The sequence below is a fragment of the Peromyscus leucopus genome, chromosome 4 (assembly GCF_004664715.2).
Source record: "Peromyscus leucopus breed LL Stock chromosome 4, UCI_PerLeu_2.1, whole genome shotgun sequence".
Lineage (NCBI taxonomy): Eukaryota > Metazoa > Chordata > Mammalia > Rodentia > Cricetidae > Peromyscus > Peromyscus leucopus.
In genome coordinates, this window is record NC_051066.1 from 12,050,788 (window position 1) to 12,072,007 (window position 21,220).

General features: G+C 53.0%; 1 protein-coding gene across 5 annotated transcripts in view; it reads left to right on the plus strand.

The window, feature by feature from the left end:
• Brd3 (bromodomain containing 3) overlaps window positions 1–19,822 on the plus strand; it is a 61,400-nt gene extending 41,578 nt beyond the window's left edge. For 4 of the 5 annotated variants that reach the window (XM_037204642.1, XM_028858712.2, XM_028858709.2 and 1 more), the window contains exons 2-13: window positions 287–593; window positions 1,483–1,620; window positions 2,342–2,489; window positions 3,203–3,420; window positions 5,181–5,552; window positions 8,102–8,230; window positions 10,613–10,804; window positions 11,636–11,686; window positions 12,033–12,274; window positions 14,727–15,019; window positions 15,986–16,111; window positions 16,856–19,822. In XM_037204642.1, coding sequence (XP_037060537.1) covers window positions 381–593; window positions 1,483–1,620; window positions 2,342–2,489; window positions 3,203–3,420; window positions 5,181–5,552; window positions 8,102–8,230; window positions 10,613–10,804; window positions 11,636–11,686; window positions 12,033–12,274; window positions 14,727–15,019; window positions 15,986–16,111; window positions 16,856–16,971 — 2,238 coding nt within the window. In that variant the 5' untranslated portion in view covers window positions 287–380 and the 3' untranslated portion in view covers window positions 16,972–19,822. The remainder of the gene's footprint in view (window positions 1–286; window positions 594–1,482; window positions 1,621–2,341; window positions 2,490–3,202; window positions 3,421–5,180; window positions 5,553–8,101; window positions 8,231–10,612; window positions 10,805–11,635; window positions 11,687–12,032; window positions 12,275–14,726; window positions 15,020–15,985; window positions 16,112–16,855) is intronic. The other variant, XM_028858713.2, reaches the window with a different exon arrangement.
• Window positions 19,823–21,220: the final 1,398 nt, after the last annotated feature.

Sequence of the window (21,220 nt, forward strand, 5' to 3'; positions counted from 1 at the left end):
ATAAGCTGTTGAGTACATGTTGTAGTTCTCTGAGCCTGAATTGTTTAAAACATTGCCACAGCCAAGTAGTTGAGAATCCGGGTAAAATTGAGGCAGTCCAAACCCCTCATTGGGGCTGTGAGCTGAAAGGGGCTAGGTCCCTCATACTCTGCCATTCCCTTTCTGGGAGCCGGTGGCCGGGTGGCTCTGAGGAGTGCCACAGCCGCACACGGAGGCGGTAGGGCAGGTTGTGTCCTTGCTGAGGTGGAGGCTCTCAGAGTGATAGCTTCTCTGTTTGCTTCTGTAGGTGCCTGATTGGGCCCCGAAATGGGATGCCAAGCCTCCGTGAGGAGCGCCTCTCTGAGCTGCTGCTGTGACAGCAAGTGAAGAGCTGCCAGAGGATGTCCACTACCACAGCAGCTGCCCCCACGGGGATCCCGGCAGCCCCGGGCCCTGTGAACCCTCCCCCACCTGAGGTCTCCAACCCCAGCAAGCCTGGCCGAAAGACTAACCAACTGCAGTACATGCAGAACGTGGTGGTGAAAACACTCTGGAAACATCAGTTCGCCTGGCCGTTCTACCAGCCTGTGGATGCAATCAAGCTGAACCTGCCTGTGAGTGGCCCTTAGCCCAGAGGTGGTGTCTGAGATACAGCAGGTGCTGCCTGTGCCTCAGTGCCTCAGTGCCTCAGGAAGCCATTGGTCTAGCAGTCTGGCTACCCTGGGTACAGGAAATGGGGAGAACCTATGGCTTCCTTGGTGAAAGAATAAAAGGAAGGGGATAGAGCAGTGGTTCTCAACCTGCAGATGGTAACTTTTGGGGTCTAGTGATCCTCTCACAGAAGTCACCTAAGACCATCCAAAAACACAGACATTTGCATTATGATTCATAACAGTAGCAAAATTACAGTATGAAGTAGCAATGAAAATAATTTGATGGTTGGGGTCACCACAGCATGTGGAATTGTATTAAAGGGTGACAGTGTTAGAAAGGTTGAGGACCCCTGGGCTAGAGGATGATGGGGCCTGAGGCAGAGAGCCATGCAAGTCTTTATCTCATGTACTAGGGGCTGTGCCTCTGCGCACTCTTCAGAATTACTCACAGTTGGATGTGAGGTGTGCATTAAGGCCTATTTTCCAGGTGATGGCCCCTTCAGTGCACACATAAATTTTATCTGGATACAAATAGAGACACCTGAAGAGCTGGTTTGTTTGGTTCTGTGCACGGCTCGTGCCCTGGACACCTGCAGGTTAGAATCAGGGAGTTTGGCTCTGTGTGCACGTGGACCAGCCTGGGCTCTACCTGCAGCTGGAGAAACCCATGAGAACAGGTTTGGCAGGCGTTTGGGACTGGCCAAGAGTCTCCTCAGACCACATGCCCCACCTGCTCTTAGGCCTCAGGGTCTGGCCCTGGGGTCCAGCTGACTTAAGAAGACTTTGCTGTGCTTGGGAAATGTGAGAATAACACTATTTTGATTAACACCTCTGAACATCTTTCCCCTAGGATTATCATAAAATAATAAAAAACCCAATGGACATGGGGACTATCAAGAAGAGACTAGAAAATAATTATTATTGGAGTGCCAGTGAGTGTATGCAGGACTTCAACACCATGTTTACAAACTGTTATATTTATAACAAGGTGAGACACAAAACATGAGCCCCAGAGCTGCTTGAGGGGAGCAAGCTTGGCACTGGGAGGCCCGGGTCCCTGGCATGACGTTGGTTCACAGGTGCCCTGTGAGCCTGGGCCCTCTGCCCTGGCTCTTGGGGGTTGCAGCAGGCAGTACCCTGGCACTTTTGTCGTCAGTGAGTCCCTATGCCATTCCAGTGGCCTGCTGGGGGTCAGTGGAAACTGGACAGCTTTCAGAGGTCACTGACATGGGCTCTATCCTCAGACCTGAGAGCCCCACCCTTAGAAAGCCTAAGGGTGCAGAACTGGGGGCCCAGCCTGCCATCAGGAGGAGGTAGTCAAGTAGACTGTGACCCAATGGGCAGCCACCCAAAGTGTTATACAGAGCACTCTGACTTGGGAACCCTGAAGAGGGGTCAGTGTAGGAACAGATGGCTGCAGTCACAGGGGGCCCTGCTTGGGGATTTGATCTTTTAGCGGCATGAAAGGGAAAGGTGTTGGAGCCAAGCTGTGGAAGCTCCTTTTCTCTGCTTGGTGAAGGCTGTCTCTATACTTTGTCTTTGTTTCTATTCTTCTGGGATTTTCCGCATTGGAAAATACGACTCTTGCCCTTCCTCTACACCAAGCCTCTTAAAAAAAAATGTAATGCTTTCTTGAACTGCAACCTACATTGTCTTTTGTAAGTGCACAGCTCCCTTCATGGCAAGTGACCTGGGTTCTCTGTCTTCAGCCCACAGATGACATAGTGCTAATGGCCCAGGCTTTAGAGAAAATCTTTCTGCAGAAAGTGGCCCAGATGCCTCAGGAGGAAGTTGAACTATTGCCCCCTGTTCCAAAGGGCAAAGGCCGGAAGCCAGCTGCAGGAGCCCAGAGTGCAGGTAAAAGGAGGCAGGCAGGAGTGCAGGCGTTTCCTGCTGAGGCTGTCAGTGGAGGGGTGGGTGCAGCCCTGGCCCCTCTGAGTTGTGTCCCCTGCCTGCCAGGTAAGGACAGGTACGATGAGCTCGACGGTGCAGATCTGTGTGGAGCAGGGAGGATACTGCTGGAGCTGCTGTCTGTCATGTGTCTGGCTGACCGCCCACATTTCACTCCTGTTTTTATTGATCTTAGCATTGGCTTTGCCTTGCTCGCTCGCTGTCTGGTTGAGAGGAGTTTGTCTCTCGGCTGGGGAGAGTCAAGGTGATCATTATCCAGATCCATGGGGCCAGTCCGGGGTCCAACCAGGTCTGAGAGTGGGTATTGACTAGAGATGTGTCGGACAGAGTGGCTGACTGGGCAGGGAATGGCTGAAACCCAGCTAGGTGCGAGAAAGGCCGAGTCCTGGGTTGCCAGTTAGCTAGCAGTGGGCTCTGAGTGGGCTTCTCCACCCAGAGCTGGCTCCGTGGCTTCCTCTGGTTTCCTCTTCTAGTCACTCGGTGAACATTGCCTGGGCAGCAGGGCCACCCCGTGCCCCAAGGCTAGGAAGAGAGACTTCTAGCTGGGGTACCTTGGTCTGTCCCAAGAAGGCCCTAGTGCTCTGGCTGGATGGCCTGGTCTTAGATGCTTCTGGAAATGCAGAGCCCACTGAGTTGCACTCCCTGTCCTTGCTTTGAAGGTACACAACAAGTGGCAGCCGTCTCCTCGGCCTCCCCAGCAGCCCCCTTCCAGAACATACCCCCCACCGTATCCCAGACACCCGTCATTGCCGCCACCCCTGTACCAACCATCACCGCAAACACCGTCACATCGGTTCCCGTCCCCCCAGCTGCCGCACCGCCGCCTCCTGCGACACCCATTGTCCCTGTGGTCCCTCCCACACCGCCTGTAGTCAAGGTGAGCTTCCCTGAGGCCTGTGTGGCTATCTGGTGAGGTCGGCTGGGGGTCTCAGCCCCATAGAGTTCCTGAAGCAGGGGCAGCCCTGGGACAGGTGGGAGCTCTGCTGCCTCTCCAGGTGCAGCCGTTTGGAAAGGTTTTCTACACAGACAAGGAGACCGAGGCTCAGGGGTAGAGGTCACATGGCTGGTGCTGGCTGGGCTGGACTTGAACCTCAGCTTCTCCGGCCTGGTAGCCCTGGCCTTGACAAGCCGTTGGGGAAGGTGGGGAAGGTGTCAGGGGAGTAATGAGAGTAGAGGGGTCAGGTCATCTCTGGTCATCCCTGGGGGAGTGGTGGCCAGTGGCACCAGCCTGGATTCGTAAGGGCCTGCACAGCTATCCCTTGTTTGCTGGGGGTTTTCACAGTGGACACTGTCCTGCCCTGGCCGGGCCTTATTTGGGCCCAGATGGAGTGGGGGCTCTCTGTGAGGTGCGGGGTTGGCAAGGCCTGTTGAGTCTCCTGCTTTGAGTAGGGCCCATAACAGGCACTCATGTGTGTTATCTTCTTCAATTTGATCCTCACAGTGACCCTCTGGGGCAGGCAGTAGTCCCCCCTCTTACAGATGAGGAAACGGGCGCTCAGGGGTTAAATGGCTCTCCCAAGGTAAAATGCCACCTCCGTTGCCTTCCCTTCCCTGTGGCCTTCACTGCCTGCACTTCCCGGTGGTGCCTGGCCAGGCTGTTTGCCACAGCGAGTCTGCCCTCCCACCCCAGGTCCCCTGCAGCTCGCGCTTGGTGCTTGCCATCCTGTAGGTGCCCATCAATGTTTTTGGATGGCCAGCTTGTGCCCCTGTCAGCCTGAGGGTGGCAGCTTGGCTGGGAAAGTAACCAGGGGGCTGTGAGTGGCAGGCTCTGTTGCCATCACCTGACCTGTGAGTTTGTGGCTCCTGTTGGCTTCTCTGCCCACCTAAGCAAGCTAAGAGAAATCCGCTGAGCAGGTCTCAATATATACCAAACCCTGGTCCCGTCTCAACTGGTGATACCTATTGGTTGGGCTCTTCAGGCTGTGGCAGAGACCCCCTCCCCCCTCAGGTCCCTTGGCAGAGGCTATATGGGTGCAGCTGGCTCCAGGTGCACCCCGGGGAGGCTGTGGCACCTCCTGGGCCTCGCAGCCCTCTGTACTGCCTGCGCCTTCCAGATAGAGTCCGGGTCTGTCCGTGCCTACAGCCCTTGGAGTCTCCTGGCCTCTAACTGCTGTGGCTGCTTCTTGTCTCCTGGTCAGGCTGCCCCCACCCATCCAGCCTGGAATGCTCCTCCTGCCTCCCCTCCTTCTGCTCGATTTGTGTCTGTCCTTGAAGCACCTGCTCAGGGCCTGGGCTGGCACTGTCCTCTTGGTCTTTAAAGCAGGGAGTCCCTGCCTCTGGCACCAGTCTGTGGTGCTTGTTAGATGTTGGTGAATTCCCCGCAGCGCCTCATGCTGCTCAGGTCAGTGGCACGCTCACCCACCTGGATAGCTGAATCCTCAGGGCTGAGGGAGAGAGTCCCAGCCTCACCATGGCCAGCTGTGTGACCTTGGGCTGTGGGCCCGGCCCCTCTGAGCCTCGGTGTCTTCTGTACTGTGGGGACAACTGAGGAGGAAATGAGACCCTGCATGTGGTCGCTAGCTTGGCGCCTGGCAGGCAGGCAGTCTGCCGCTCCAGAGGTGTGGCAGCTGTGAGACGCATCTCCCCGTCCGTCCGCTTCCTTGTTTCTGGAGTTCACTGTTAACTTTGTCGTCCCAGAAAAAGGGCGTGAAGCGGAAAGCGGACACAACCACACCTACAACGTCTGCCATCACTGCCAGCCGGAGCGAGTCTCCCCCGCCGCTTTCAGAGCCCAAGCAGGCCAAGGTGGTGGCCCGACGGGAGAGCGGGGGCCGACCCATCAAACCCCCCAAGAAGGACCTGGAAGATGGCGAGGTCCCACAGCACGCGGGTAAAAAGGGGAAGCTGTCCGAGCATCTGCGGCACTGCGACAGCATCCTCCGGGAGATGCTGTCCAAGAAGCATGCTGCCTATGCTTGGCCCTTCTACAAGCCAGTGGACGCCGAGGCACTGGAGCTGCATGACTACCACGACATCATCAAGCACCCCATGGACCTCAGCACAGTCAAAGTAAGTGGGGTGGGGTGGTGAGGAGGGCAGGGTGGTGCCCAGAGCCAGAGCCAGTAGACTCTCTCTGCCCCTGGTGATGCTGCCTGGCTGAGCCCACTCTGACCTCCTCTAGATCCTGTTCTGTTGATGTCCCTTGCTCCTTGAGAGCTGGGCTGCCCACACCCTGGCCTGGTCAGAGATGAAGGCCTGTTGGTTCGAATCTGCCCCTCCATTGTCTTTTATTCTGGTGAAACATAGACCAGTGGTTCAATTCTTCCTTCTGTCCCCCAGTTCTGTATCACCAGGTAAGGGGGCTCTTAATGGTGTCTGCTTCTGAGGCTGATGCAGAGGCAGGTAGATCTCTGTGAGTGTGAAACCAGCCTGGTGTATGTAGCACGTTCCAAGATATCTAGGGCTACACAGAGAGGCCCTGTCTCAAAACCCCTGATGTGTAGGCACCTCACAGCAGAGGTGGGAGTCTGGTGGCCAGCAGGGGTGGACCTTGCTTTAGCCCTTGGCTACCTTTGAGCCCTGCCCCTACCCAGACAGATGGAAATATGGAGAGATGGGCAGAGAACTGAGGCCACAAGCTCAGCTGTGCCATCCCCATGCCAGGCTTTCCCAGAGCCAGTGTCTCATTCTGGTTCTTGAGCTTTTGTAGAGGAAGGAGCCTGGGACATGATGACCCAGAGCTGGGCTTGGTTCTTCTGTACTTCCTAGAGGAATTCTCTGGGTTAGTTCCCAGGACTCCCCTTGCCAGTTGAGGCAGACAGCCCCGTTCTCTAAGCCAGACAGTGGGATGGTGGGGTGTTTCATCCAGGCATCCTTGCAAAGGCAATCGTGTCAGCTGTTGGACCTCCTCATACCTGAGGTAGACTCTCCAGTGGAAGCTTTTGGTCCTAGGTGGTTATATCAGGGTCAGGCAGGCCTGGCCACCTAAAACACTGTATGGTCAGTGCTCATTTGAGTAAGGGTGAAGCCAGCAGCTGGCCTGTCCAGCAGGGCTGGGGTGAGGAAGCAGGCTCTGGGGACCACGTAGCCCCAAAGCTGCTGGAAGCCTTGTTTTATCCTGCCTGGCCACTACTGTGCCATTGTGTGGAGTTCTGGAACTTTGCTGGGAGTTCCACTGTTTCGGACGCATTGCAACAGGATAATTCTGTTTGGTTGGGCTCTCATTTGCCTTTGGTTCCAAGATGAGGCAGCTTTGGGAGTTCAGTTTACTGAGAAGTCACTGTGTGCTTTGCTGAGGCTTATAGAGAGGCTAGGTGCTTACCCATGTGACTCTCTCACGCCTGAGCCCGACCGTTACACCCCGTGAAAAGACTTTAGCAGAAGAGTATAAGGCAGCCTTGATTTCTAAAGACAATGCAGTAAAGGGAGAAAGAAATACCTTAATATGTTGTGGATTTCATTTTTGTTTGTCTGGATTTATTTAATGCGTACGAGTGTTTTGCCTGCATGTGTGTATGTGCACCACGTGCATGTCTGGTGCCCACAGAGCTTAGAAGGTGTTGAGTCCCCTCGAACTGGAGTTACGGATGGCAGTAAGCTACCATGTGGGTGATGGGAACTGAACTCAGCTTCTCTGCAAAAGTAACAAGTGCCCTTAACCGCTGAACCATCTCTTCAGCATCCACTGTGTTACAGAATTTAATAATAAAGCTTAAGGGGGAAATGGTACTGACGTGTCTCATACCAGCTCCAGGAGGCTTTTCTCCAAGCAGCCATCTGCTGAGAACATGGTTGTCTTCAGGCCCAAGGGCCAAGCCTGTTATGAGATCCCTCCAGTGTGTGGGAACCCATGTCCAATCAGAGGTTGGGATGGGTGCTTAGCCCCTAGGTCACTGACTGCTGGTTTCCACACAAGACAGGATCCACACACCCTCATCTACAGCTTAAAGTATGCCAACCCACTCCCCACCAATCTGCCCCACCCAGCTTTGTGTGCCTGTGTGACCCCACCCAACCTGCCTTTGCTGGGACTCCTTGGACTAGACGTCAGTGGAGTCTGAGGGGCTTCGATACGGGGTGACCAGGTCCCCGTGACTGGTCAGCATCAGCTCCACAGGCCCCTGCTGCCCTCTACCCCTGCACAAACTCAGAGCTGCCTCTGGGCCCAAGACATAAGGCATCTCTTAAGAGGCAAGTTGGTAACAGCTCCCGGATTCCTCACAAGAAAAGCAAAGTCTCCTTCAGTAAACTGAGTGGGCTTCCCAAGATTGGCAGAATCTTTACCTGAAACTCCATGAAAGTCCTCAGTGCCAGAACCTTCTGTGGTATCTGCCATGTGGAACTAAAAACTAGATGAGGATGGGGTAGGCTCTGGGGTTGGCTTGGCTCCCGGTGTTTCTTCCATCCGGTGGCTCTGTCCTTGGAGCCCTGGTGCTTCATGTTGAACCATCACTTACCCTTCCCCCATGGCTCCCTCCTCTGAGTACTCTAACCCAAGCTGATTGCCAGATGTCCTGACTGGCAATTGCCTTGGTTGCCGGAGGAAGTTCTGAGGATCCGAGTCTATCTCCTACACGGTCTGGCTAGTGCCGTCTGCTCACACTTGTTGCTCGTTACAGAGGAAAATGGACAGCCGTGAGTACCCAGATGCACAGGGCTTCGCTGCTGATATCCGGTTAATGTTCTCGAATTGTTACAAGTACAACCCTCCAGACCACGAAGTGGTGGCCATGGCCAGAAAGCTCCAGGTAACCCAGGGCTGGGTGGAAGTGTGATCTGACAGCTAGCTGAGTTATGCTGTGGGTGTTGAAGCCCTTAGGCATAGTCTGGGTAAACTGGGTAATGCAGGTGTCTCAGAAGCATCTGCATCAGGCAGGCCTCTGAGGAGCCTTAATTCCATAGCCTGTTTCTGCCTGTGTGGCAGTGAGATCCTGCCAGGCTTAGAGCAGATTCCAGGATACCTGGTGAAGAGGCTAGCCTGATTTTGGAAGTTTCAGGCTGGGATGGGACGGTGGGAAGTAGTAGGCAGTGGCCTCTGTGGCTGCAGGAGCCCATGCCTAGCTGCCCTGCAGGGTATCACCATAGGTGAGCCTGTCCATCTGGGGCTGGTGTTCCCTAGTGAGGCTGGCAGGTGACCATTCTGCTGAGGTGTTAGAGCAGGGCTGGGTGGGCTTACAGTGAATGACAGTGACTGTGTGTTAGAGAAGAGCCACAGACTGTCTTAAGGGGAGACCAGAGTGTTCGGGCATAGCTTTTGGTGCAAGTGTGAGCGAGCAATCCACGTGGTTTCACCCAGCATGTGTAAACGCTTGTATATATATATACATAGGGTATACTGCCCAGGACCAGGTGCCGCATAGAACAGCACCTGAACACTGTGATTTTGATTTGGGGGTTTTTTGTTTTGTTTTGGTTTGGTTGTTGGTTTTTTGTTTGTTGTTGTTGCTGTTTTTAACTGAGTCTGAGGGGCTGGAGAGATGGCTTAAGCCGTTAAGAGCACTTATTACTCTTGCATAGGACCTGAGTTTGATTCCAAGCACCTGCATGGTGGCTCACAACCATCTATAACTCCAGTTCCAGGGGATCCAACGCTCTCTTCTGGCCTGTGTGAGCACTGCATGCATGTGGTTCATATACATACGTGCAGGCAAAATACACATAAAATAAAAATTTAAAAAAAAAAGAACTTTAAAACAGAGTCTGGTTCTGTAGCTTAGGTTGGCCTTGAATTTATGGCGATCCTCCTGCTTCAGTCTCCTGAGTTCTGGTATTACAGGTGTACCACAACTCCTGGCTTTAGGACCCAGAATGTTCTAAGAGAATTTCTTAGTTCCTTGCTCAGACATGTCCTGAGGTCTCTGACAGCCATCTTGAGTTATGAGGATTGGTGGGCAAAGACTTTTTTTCCCACTTGTGGGTCCTCTTAATGTTTCTCACTTAATGTTTCTCACTTTCCTTTGAAACCCCCCCCCCCCCCCCCCCCCCCCCCCCCCCCCCCCCCGGTGAGGGAAAGTGGACCTCTGTGAGGCATGAGGGCTCTTCAGTGCTGGCTGTACCCTGCTCCTTCTGGCCAGGCACTGCTGGGGAACAGACACAGTAGTTATGGAGGCCCCTTGTGTGCAGGGGCGGCCTTAGGGCCTGTCTACTACTGAGACCTTGCTCGCTGTACTTGGACTCCAAAGGCTTCGTCATACAATGTCGAGGGGCACCGTGCTACTACTAAAAGGCAAGCTGCCCTGTCGAAGGTGATGGTTAGCCACCCAGCCACAGCGGCTGGAGGGGCTTTGTTATCAGTGCTGTTCAGTAGTCACCACTGTTAGCTGTATGAACGGGGCACTGGGGCTAGAGCCCAGCCCCATAATGACTTGCCAGCAGTAGCCTCCCAGACCTCTGACCTCTTAGTTTGGGGATCCAAGGGTTGGGAGGCATCTAAGGGCACACTCAGAGTAGGCACTTTCAGAAGCTGGGCTCCAGCATGGTAGGTGTGCCCGTGCGTGCATCTCATGCTTGTCTGGGTGGACCGAGTATATGCGGCAGGCAGAGGGAATACCACCGCCTTATTTCCACATCCCCCCCGCATCTGCCCCAGGATAGAGGGATCTTCATCAAGAGGATTTCCTAAGTTTTCCGCTCCTGCAGGAGCTGTGGGGGGCTTCCCAAGTTTGGCTTTGCCCGTTTGGGCACTCACTGGTGTGTGCGATGTGCCACTGCAGTAAAACCCCAGGAGGGAGATAGGTGAGCGAGGAGCCAGCTTCCAGTGGCTAGGTTCCCTGCTGGAGTTGAGGACTGAAGGAAAGGCACCCTTGTTAACAGGGGCATTCCTGGGGAGCCTGGCACCCAGGCCTGCAGGGCTGTCCTTGCCTCCTACACAGACAGGCTTGCAGATTTAGCCAGGGAGCTGCATGCCAGGCCCCAAAAAAACAGGTCTGTGATTGGCTGGCCTCTTTCCCTCATTCTAGGCCTACACTTGGGAATTGCTTGGGGATAGAAGGGGACAAAGGAAGGTGGCAGGCCTGTCCCTTCGTAGAGCCTGAGCTGTGTGTGGTGTGGTGCAGCTCAGAGGCATCTCACATGCTGGAGGGACTGTCGTGTGGGTGTGGAGGTGTCCAGCTGTCCCTCTTTTTCCCCAGGATGTGTTTGAGATGAGGTTTGCCAAGATGCCTGATGAGCCCGTGGAGGCACCTGCACTGGCCGCTCCCACAGCCCCCGTCGTGAGCAAAGGTGCCGAGAGCAGCCGGAGTAGCGAGGAGAGCTCCTCAGACTCAGGCAGCTCAGACTCAGAGGAGGAGCGGGCCACTCGGCTGGCAGAGCTGCAGGAGCAGGTGAGGACTCCACCTCTGTGCTGCTCCCCCTGGGTACGGACCACCAAGCCTGTCTGCCGTCACCTGTCCCTTCTCCAGCTGCTGCAGTTCTTGTCTGTAGTGCTCTTAGAGGGGCCTTGGGGGTGGGGGCGTTGCTCACAGCACTTTCCTGGGTCTGAGGAGGCTGGAGCCCGACACCCAAGAGCACACGGGGCCAAAAGCACCTGCGTGTCTGAGACATTCTTGGACACCTCGGGGGCAGCGTCCTCCCAAAAGGCCTGAAAGTCATACACAGGCCACAGTGGTGCCTTTTAAGGAGTGGCTACATGCTCCAAGGAGCTCTTGGAGCTTGGCTCAGATCTGTTCCTCCCCTGCTCTCTTCTGCCTCAGTCTCCCTGATAAGCAGAATGACATGACTTGTTTTGAGGATCAGCCCAAGAATATGAACTATTTTCCCAGGGGGTGGTAGCCAGCCCCTCAAAGTCAGGATGCAGCCACCAAGGCAAAGTAGTCTGCATGAGCAGGTGGCTCCGGGGGGAGGCGGGGCCAGGAGAGTAGAGTATCTGTTAGCAGATGGAGCTACATGTCAGATTCTGAGGTGATGAGGACATGGAGCAGGGAATTGGCCATGTGGTGTGGCCCTTAGGACCGACGAGTCCTTCCCAGCGCATGACACCTTCCCCTGTTGGCTATGTAGCTTTTCCCAAGATCCCCAGGAGCCACACAGGGCACCTGCTTCCCTATACGAGATGGGTCTCCTCCCCGAGACATCAGTGCAGCATTCTGCCTTGCTGGCTGCTGGTGGGCACCAGGAGGATGAGCTGCTGCCATTGTCTCACTTTGATCCCGCAGACTGGCTGCGGAACCTTCCAGGATCAGCTGTTGAATGTCTCCTCTGTGCAGGTGCTCACACTCTAGTCCGGTCATCTGAAAGATAAGCATTAACAATGAAAGCATTAGCTGTTCTCGCCAGTTCCTCCTGTGTCACCTGCCCCGAGCCCAGCCTATGGGCAGCCACCCTGGGAGGTGGGCCCCTGTCCCCCACAGGTCAGGGAACAGGTCCAGAAGGTGAAGTGGCTCACGGCAGGCACCGAGAGGGCAGAGTGGGCTGTGAAGTGCTTCCCTACATCTCTCTGGCTTCCAAAGGCAGAGCGGGGCCCAGATGCCCCTGGCTTTTCCCACGTAGCTGAGGCAGCCGCAGGGGTGCAGGCCCACCCCGACTGCTGCTTAGCTGCCTGCTCTTTTCCAGCTGAAGGCCGTGCATGAACAGCTGGCTGCCTTGTCTCAGGCCCCAGTAAACAAACCAAAGAAGAAGAAGGAGAAGAAGGAGAAGGAGAAGAAGAAGAAAGACAAGGACAAAGACAAAGAGAAGGAGAAGCACAAGGCCAAGTCTGAGGAGGAGAAGAAGGCCAAGGCCGCCCCACCAGCCAAGCAGGCCCAGCAGAAGAAGGCTCCCACCAAGAAGGCCAATAGCACAACCACAGCCAGCAGGTGGGTGGCCACCTGCCAGGCTCTCGGACCACCTCAGGTCACAAGGACTGCCAGATCTGGGACTTTGCACCTTGGCTACACGGAAACTGGGTTGGGACTTCGGGGCGCCTGGGTGCCTCTGGGGCCTGCAGCGGAGGTCATCCTCACCTGTCTGGCTGGCTCTGCTGGGCATTAGAGTGTCTGCCAAAGGAGGCATCCGTTGCTTCCGGTGTCTGGGACCTTTCCTTGATGTGGGCCAAGGGGCTTCACTGTGGAGCCAAGTGCTCTAATTTCTAGGGCACCCGGTAGGCAGGGGGTTGAAGGAGGAAAAAGAGCAGGAGAGAGGATTCTCTAGCTAGGCGGATTCTCTAGCAGCTGCTCTGAGCAGGTGGGCAGAGCCTCAGGCGAGGCTAGCAGACATGCTCCTTTGGGGTGGAATTGATAGACCTGGAGAGGCTAGGTGGACTGCCAAGGTGCCCTGCTCTGGCCAGGCGTCCTCAGAGGGAGGGAGCCAGAGACCACCGAAGGTCCAATTCTGGCCATTGTGGAGGACAAGTCCATGGGCAGCAGTCATGGACGTGAGGACACTGCCTTGGAATGATGGTGGCAGCAGAGAAAGAGGCTTGGACAGCTGCTTGGGGCTGAGGTGGGAAGGCTTTAGTGCCTGCGTTCAGGAGAAAGGTGTGTGTAGCCCTGAGACCGTCAGCCAAGAGGCGGTGCAGGCGGTCTCTGTCTGTTCCCACCTGCCTTGGGCTCTTTTCTTCTCTCTCTCTCTCCTGCAAGGGACACAGAAATCAGTTTTTCTCACTGTCTTTGCTGGGTTTGGGATCCCTGTTAATTCTGGTCCCTGAAATGATGGGATATAATATTCCAGAGTAATTAGGGATTTTTTTTTTCTTTTTTTTCCGAGACAGGGTTTCTCTGTGTAGCCTTGGCTGTCCTGGAACTCATTCTGCAGACCAGGCTGGCCTCGAACTCAGAGATCCTCCTGCCTCCGCCTCCGCCTCCTGAGTGCTGGGATTAAAGATGTGCACCACCACTGCCCGGCTTCAATTAGGAACACTTAAGACTGTTTACTTTCTTATTTTTTTTCCCATTTTCTGGGAGTTGAGTGTATTGTGGGACTCCTCCACTCTGCATTTTGTGGCCTGGCTTTAATGCGTACATCTGTAGGACTAAAGTATCTTCATGGACAGTTGACACATGGTGTAGACTCTTTCAATGTATTCAGTCTCTCTTCCAGATAATATTGCTTGATCTGACTTCTTGTTGCTTTTAATCTTTTTTTTTTCTAAGGCGGGGGGGGGGGGGGGGGGGGGCAGTGGTGGCACATGCCTTTAATCCCAGCAATTGGGAGGCAGAGCTAGGTGGATCTTTGTGAGTTTGAGGCCAGCCTGGTCAGTGAGCTCCAGGACAGGAACCAAAACTACACAGAGAAACCCTGTCTCGGAAAAAAAAGAGAGAGAGACCCTCTCTCTCTATGTCCCTATCTGTCCTAGAACTCACTGTGTAAACCAGGCTAGCTGCTAACTTACAAAAATTAAAGCTAAAATTTTAAATTTAAATTAAGAGCAAGCCAGATGTGATGGCTCATGCCTTCAGTTCCAGCACTCAGGAGTCAGGAGCAGTCAGACCTCTGTGAGGTCAAGGCCAGTCTGGTCTACATTCCAGGACAGCCAGGAGAGTTCTACATAGTCAGAACTTGTCTTTAGAAAATCACATGTATTTGTGAGTGTGTGTGTGTGTGTGTGTGTGTGTGTGTGTGTGTGTGTGTGTACACCACAATGTACATGTGGAGGTCAGAGAACAGTTTTACAAGAGTGGCTTCTCCCATTTCATTATGTGTGTATGCTGGGGGTTGAACTAGATTATCAAGCGTTCATCTACTAAGCCATCCCACCAACTCCTGAAGCCCTCTTTGTAAGAATAAAATATAGCCATTTTATGGCTTTCCCACCCCTTTAGAGACAGGGTCTCCTGTTGCAGTCTACCTTCTCTTTGAATTTACGACCATTTTCCCTGTTGAGGTTTGTATGGTGTGTTTTCCCGTCTCCTTCGCTTTAACGGACACTAAAGGGTCTTGTTTCTCGTCTGACCATCTTCCTTTTAGCTGGTATGTCAGCCACTTGCATTTAATGTCATAACTGACACACTTGGATTTCATCTACCATGTTATCACTCTCTCTGTCCCTGTTTTTTTCCTCTTCCTGCCGCATTCCAAATTCTCTGAATGTGGAGATCTGTTTCTGACCTGTTGGGTTTGAGAGGTAGTTCCTGACTGGGCCCTCAGCCAGGAAACACCTGTTGCAGACTAGACATCCATCCTCAGAGAGTTTGCCCAGCTCTTGTTCCTGAAGAACCTTGGGTACACCCCTAGGGAAGGGAGCAGTCTGTAGTGGAAAAGGAAGAGGGCTAGGTGGTGGGACAGATAACTGAGACTCCATGTCACATGGCTCCCTGTCTTCTGCCTCAGACAGCTGAAGAAGGGTGGCAAGCAGGCATCTGCATCCTATGACTCAGAGGAAGAGGAGGAGGGCCTGCCCATGAGCTATGATGAAAAGCGTCAACTCAGCCTGGACATCAACCGGCTGCCTGGCGAGAAGCTAGGCCGTGTGGTGCACATCATCCAGTCCCGGGAGCCCTCGCTCAGGGACTCAAACCCAGATGAGATTGAAATTGACTTTGAGACCCTGAAGCCAACCACACTACGGGAACTGGAGAGATACGTCAAGTCTTGTTTACAGAAAAAGCAGAGGAAACCATTGTGTAAGTTTTCTGGCAGAGCATGTTGCTCATAGCCTCCATTCCCTGAGAGTGGGCACTGACTCACAGCTGCCTTGCTGTCTCAGCCTACCTGCTCACCACAGACCCAAGGACATCTGCACTCAGCCAGTACAGCCTGCCCCCATATCCTCTTCCCTGTTCTCTGGTAAGAAAGATGCCTATTGGGCCTTAACTGGCCTGCAGTGAAAAGGCAGGACCTGGGATTGGCCTCGCCCATTCATTCAGGTCTAGTTAGGGCCCTTCTCACACCCCTTCCTAAGGCTGCATCTGGGGCTTTGGCAACAGGGAACAGTCTCACTCCCTTGACTGACAAGTGTCCAGAATCCCCACTGGATGGACTCTGACCCTAGGTACAGTGCACCGTGAATTTGATGGTTTCACCAGACAGGAACCAGTCACTGCCAGGGTCGGTCTGCAGGTGCTAGAGGCTGGGAGGAAGGGAAGTCCCAGGGCAGCCCCTCACTGTCTGGGGTCATGCCAACCTACGTGTGAGAACCTGCTCACATGTGTGTGGTTCTCATTTACTCCGGGACAGACTGACTTAAGAGTGATAATGATACAGGAATCTGATGGTGAAGGCTGAACTCTGCCAGACCATGTCAGTCTCTGTGGCTCAGGCAGGAGAGACTAGCTGTGTTGAAGTAGGACTGAGACAGAGAGTCTGTGCTCTGTCTGTGGGAACAGAGGACAAGCCATAGCCCAGGCTCCGGACTCTGGTGGAGGTGTAGCGACGAGGGAGGACTCAGTAGATGCATCACGATGGTTCCAGGTCTCCATGTTTCCTGCTACCCAGGGATCCGATAACAGCTCCGCCCCTTGCTGATCCCGCAGCAGGGTGGGTGGTGCATGCACTAGTGTGTGGGGCTGGGGCTTTTTGGCCACCTGGTTGGGGGCTGGCTTCTGGCACAGCTGTAGGGAATGTCTCACTGTTCACCTGCCATTCTACAGCAACAAGCGGGAAGAAGCAGGCAGCCAAATCAAAAGAAGAGCTAGCTCAGGAGAAGAAAAAGGAGCTGGAGAAGCGGCTACAGGATGTTAGTGGACAACTGAACAGCAAGAAACCCACTAAGAAAGGTAACAGTCCAGGCCTTCTGCTGTCAGGACAGCATTCACAAGGGCCAGGAGAGTGTGGTCAACCTCCTGGCATCTCTGAGACTTATCTGCAACTAGGAGTGGGCATCCTGGGCCCTTGGGCGGGTGCAGAATCATGTGTGTGTGTGCGCGCGTGTGTGCGTGTGTGCATGTGTGCATGCTAAAGGCCCATGCAGTTGGGTTCTTGGAAAGAGCTCCTCAGGGTTGGCTTCGATGCTGAGGGCCTGGGATCCACCCCTGCTACTTCCTCACCCCTAATCGTCAATCACCAGCTTGTAGGAAGCAGTGAATTTCTGACTTCCTAACCCAACATGTTAAATTGCTACAGTGGCAAGCTCTGCCTCCAACCCAGGCCTTAGATTTAGGTGACCAGATATTTTTGTCTCTTCCTTCTCCTGGCGTCTGAGACCTTTTCCCTTTGGCTTCAGAGATGTAGGCAGTGGACAGAGTCTGAGACCATTAGTCAGCTGGGATCCCACCTAGGCTTGCATACCAACTGAGTGCTATAGTTTTGTGGTTCCCATCTTCTTGGTGTCAGATAAGGCTGTGAGGGTCTGTGACATGTGTCCTAGTGCGGCCATGTAGCCACTGAATGCTACTTTATGGGCATCCTTCAAATATGTACTGCACCTCTGGGCCAAGACACAGACAACCTATGGCAGGGTGGTGGCGCAAACGCTTTCGATGACACAATGCTCAGCGAGGGCCTCCCTTGTGTCCCTGCAGAGAAGTCCAGCTCAGCGCCCTCGGGAGGCCCGTCAAGGCTCAGCAGTAGCAGCTCCTCTGAGTCTGCCAGCAGCAGCTCCAGCGGGTCCAGCTCCGACAGCAGTGACTCAGAGTGATCTCGGACTGCACAGAGCTGGACAGATGGACGTGGCACACGCCGACCGCAGTGTCCCCTCCTATGGTTAATATACTTTCGTTCCATGGTGTGCAGGTTTTCTTTGACTTCAGTGTTATGATCTCTTCCAGCTGTGCTCCGGTAGGGCGGAGAGCCTCGCACATGCACCAGACCCGAAGAGAGGGCCGAGCTCGGCGGGAAATGCCTTTGCAGCTTGGTTTAGTTGTTTTGGAGACTGCGTCCTGGGATGCTAACCTGATAACCATAGACACAGCGCTGTGGGAGGCGTGGCTGGACCTGCCCAATACCTCTCTAGGCCCAGCCTCGCCCTTAGTAACTTGAAGGAAGCTTTTCAAGGGTATTGCTCTGGAATGGGTTCTGTGTTTGAAAGCTGTTAGAACACTAACCAGCAGGTTACTTCTCTCTGCAGGGGCTGAGGACAGATGTGTCAGCCCACGGATGAGACTGGGCCCCAGCGGAGGGTCTTCGTAGCTGCAGACCAGAGCCTCCCACCTCTGAGTTGGGCGTGGAGGAAGAGGGGTGCTGAGTTCTCTAGCCCTATGGCTGTGTGTACAGCGTGCAGGTTTCGGGACACCGAAACTTTTACCTCAATTTAAGGGAATAAAAACAAAAAGATTAAAAAACAAAAACAAAAACAAAAACAAAAAAAAAAAAACAAGAAAACTTTTTTGTAAGTTCATCCATTTTCTACAGAAGTCCAGCCCAGCGTGCCCCACTTTGCTAGCGCTGCCTGGCTGCCGCCGCCTCCCACTCTGAACCACCTCCCCAGTTTTCTGTATATATAAATACTTTATTTATTAACATCATTGGTCATTTTTAAAAAAAAAAAAAAGAAAAAGAAAAAAAGAAAAGAAAAACCATAAATAAGTGCATTAGGAGAAGTAGTGGAGATGCAGGCCTCTGGCGACGACGAAGAGACCGGCCCCGTGGTGAGAAGATCGGTCCGTGGCGGCGTGCCCCTCTGGTGCTCATCACGGCTGGGCGCTCTGGGCTCGTTGGCTTTTTTTTTTTTTTTTTTTTTAAATGAAATTTGGGGACTTTACAAGTGTAGACACCCTTCGGCTGCAGCACATCTTCATTTTATGTTGTCTGTTCAGTTCTTTCTTGCTAACATCAACGGAGGGAACCTCGGTTCTTCAACACAAGTTTTGTAAGCTGAGAGAAAATCGATGTATATCAGGCCAAGGTCTTGACATTTAATTTTCTATTGTAAAAAGTAATAATATACAGAGTTTAACAGAAACTTCTGATCAGTTTGTTGTTTTTGAGGCTTCCAAATGGTTTTGGAATTCAGGGTCAGCCTGGATTACTCTGAGCATTGTGGCCTCAGCCAGGAGCACACGGGCCCCTCTCCCCGGCTTGTTAAGTACCTGCCTCTCCAGCCTGTGGAGGCTCTCTCCCTGACCTCTCTACTTTGGACGGGGGCAAAGGTGAGCCTGATGACCACAGGGCTCCCTGTTGAAGAATTTCCAGTTAGCCCAGGAAACTGGTTCTTCTGACTCCCCACCTCAGAGCGCCAAGTGCAGAGCCTTGTGGTGGGGGTCCCTGCAGTTTCTTCCATTGCTTCTAGGCAGAGCCCAGGACTCATCCTCAACATCCCTACATGGGAGATGCTTAAAATACCTAACGTCAATTCCACCATCCCTTGTGGATGTGGACAGGTAATGGGTGTCAAGCTCGGGAAGTGGCTGGCTGACGGCCATGTCTAGACGCCTGGTGAGTTATCAGCCAGTTTGTTAAACTTGTAAGCCAGTTTTGTTTATAATAAAAATATAAGTGGATTTTAAGGTTCCATTTTTTTAAAGTTACCCTTGTTCTTCAAAGGTATTTTTTAAACAGATCTTTAATAGAATATTTAAGCTGTGATTGTAAGAAATAAACATGAGGAAATTGACAGGCCTTCACTTGGGGTCTCTGGTGGCCTACTGTGACAGCCTAGCCAGCGTGCCTAGGCAGGGCACAGTGCCTGGGCATACACAGAGTGCCTCTGTGAGCTGTCAGGCAGGCAGAGTCCGGCCCTGGAGTGGCATCCCAGCAGCGGGGCCGTGGTGTAGAGCTGGTTGCACGGGATGGAGGGTCTGGCATTTCCACGACTGGTCCCTACTGAGCAGCTTCTGTAATTGGTGCTTTTAACTTTTTTTTAAAAAAGCTTTCTGTCCAGACATAAACTGTTTTGTCTCCAGAGTTTTAGAGGCCATTGGTTCTCACAATGCCAGGCTGCAGGGTAACTGCCGTTCCCTTCTTCTGAGTTACAAAGGCTACAGAGACTTAGCTTGCCCTGTACAGAGGTGGAGGGCAGCTGTCCATAGCTTCCTTGAGGGTCACATGCAGGGGTGGGGTGGGCACTTGGCAGAGTCTTGGAGGCCGAGGAGTGGGCTTTGGGGTGCAGGCCTCCTCGGGCTGTGTAACTTGGCTTGCTTACAGACTGGAGACATTTTCTTGTGTGGTTTTCTTGGTTTGTCCCTTTGCAGCTGTCACACTGTTAAAGCCTTGTCATCCTGTTTATCACTGTCCCTGCTACTGGTGTAACACTTCCAGAAGCTTTTCTTTTTTATATATATATTTAAAATGTTTCTTTTCTGTATGATGTGCATGCAAGTTTACCGTAACTTTTCTTAAAACTTTTTAGTGCCGTTTCTAGTATATTCCTGTAAATGTCAGTTACTGAAAATGAGTCCATTGTAAGTAGTTTTAGCTTGTTTTTTGCAATGCCGGCCTCAACACCACAGAGTTAAAAATGGTAGGAAGTACTCTGGTGTCTCTGGTAATCATGAACCTTTCTCCTGGGGTGTTTGTTTTGTTTTCATAATAAAAAAGAAGGGGGAAAAGGCTGTGTCTGTGTAGTGCTCTTTGCTGCGGGGCCTCTTTCTAAGAGCTTGGGATCAGCTCCTCATACTTTACCTCTGAAAGCTCCTGGTAGAACTACGTAGAACATCCAAAAAGGGCTTTGAGAAACACTCCGAGCTAAGTGTGGTGACACATACCTGTAACCTGTTGGGAGGTTGAGGCGGTGGAGCTGCTGTGAATTACTATTACTATTATCATTATTATTAGTTTGCGTTTCTTCGAAACAGGTTTCTTTGTGTAACAGCTCTGGCTGTCCTGGAACTCATTCTGTAGCCCAGGCTGGCCTCAATCTCAGAGACCCACCTGCCTCTGCCTCCCAAGTACTGCGATTAAAGGTGTGCGCCACCACTGCTTGGCTGCTGTGAATTGCTTAAGGCCAGTCCACAACACAGTAAGAGTGGGAGCCCTTTCACGGAACAACAGCAAAGGACTTGGAGTAGCTGCCATCTTCTGTCATGGTGCTGGGGGACAGGGTGTCCTTTGCAGTCCTCACGTGGACTGACTGTCTTCCCAAGGATCAAGGCTTTCCTCCGATGGTCTCACCTAATGTCTGTCCCATCCCCACCTTGCTGCCGTCTACTGCCAGGTTATTTGTGGCACAGGCCTCCACATGCAGTGAGCCTAGTGGAAATGTGAGAATGTGTACAGAACCATATAGCACTCACTGAGAACAGGCTGTGCAGTGACTTAGTGAAGAAGGAATGAGGACCCTAAAGTTGTTTTCCAAATGGCCAAACCATTGGCATCAAGCCTGGGCAGGAGGTTCATGTTGGGTCCTATGGCATGTCCACCCCATTGATAATGGGTTGTTCTTGCTGACACTGACCTTTCTCATCAGACTAGTCTCTTCCAGCACTGGCCTGGCCTCCTAAACACAGATGGCATCTTCCTGTAGTCTAAGCAGCTTAGTGACTCCCCAGTGTCCTTTGTGGGGCCTGATGCTGTGCGCCACCCGCACCTGATGAAGCTGCCCCACAAGTGCTTACCCTTCCAACAGTCTGTGACCTCAAATCCTGTCTCCAAGTCAGTGCTGTGTCTGATGTGGTGTTGGGTTAGGGTGAGGTGTGAGCAGGTGGCAGAAATTGCCGATAAGTCTGAAGCTTGCTTGCAGGACTTCAATGGAACTGAAAGGCTTGACAAACTCATGAACTTGGAACAGTTCCCAAGTGCTAGACCTCCCAGTCAGACCAACCAGCCCGTACTATATGAGCTTCCCCTCTAAATGGATAAGAATACACTACAGAAGTCCACTGAGCCAAGTGACCTAGGTTCCTCAGGAGGCTCCTGCTAGCCAGGTCTGTGGCTGGGTGAAGTGTTTGAGGAGTGCACTGTGTCCTGGTGGTCCTAGTGCAAGCGTGCACACCTGCAAAGAGATACACTAG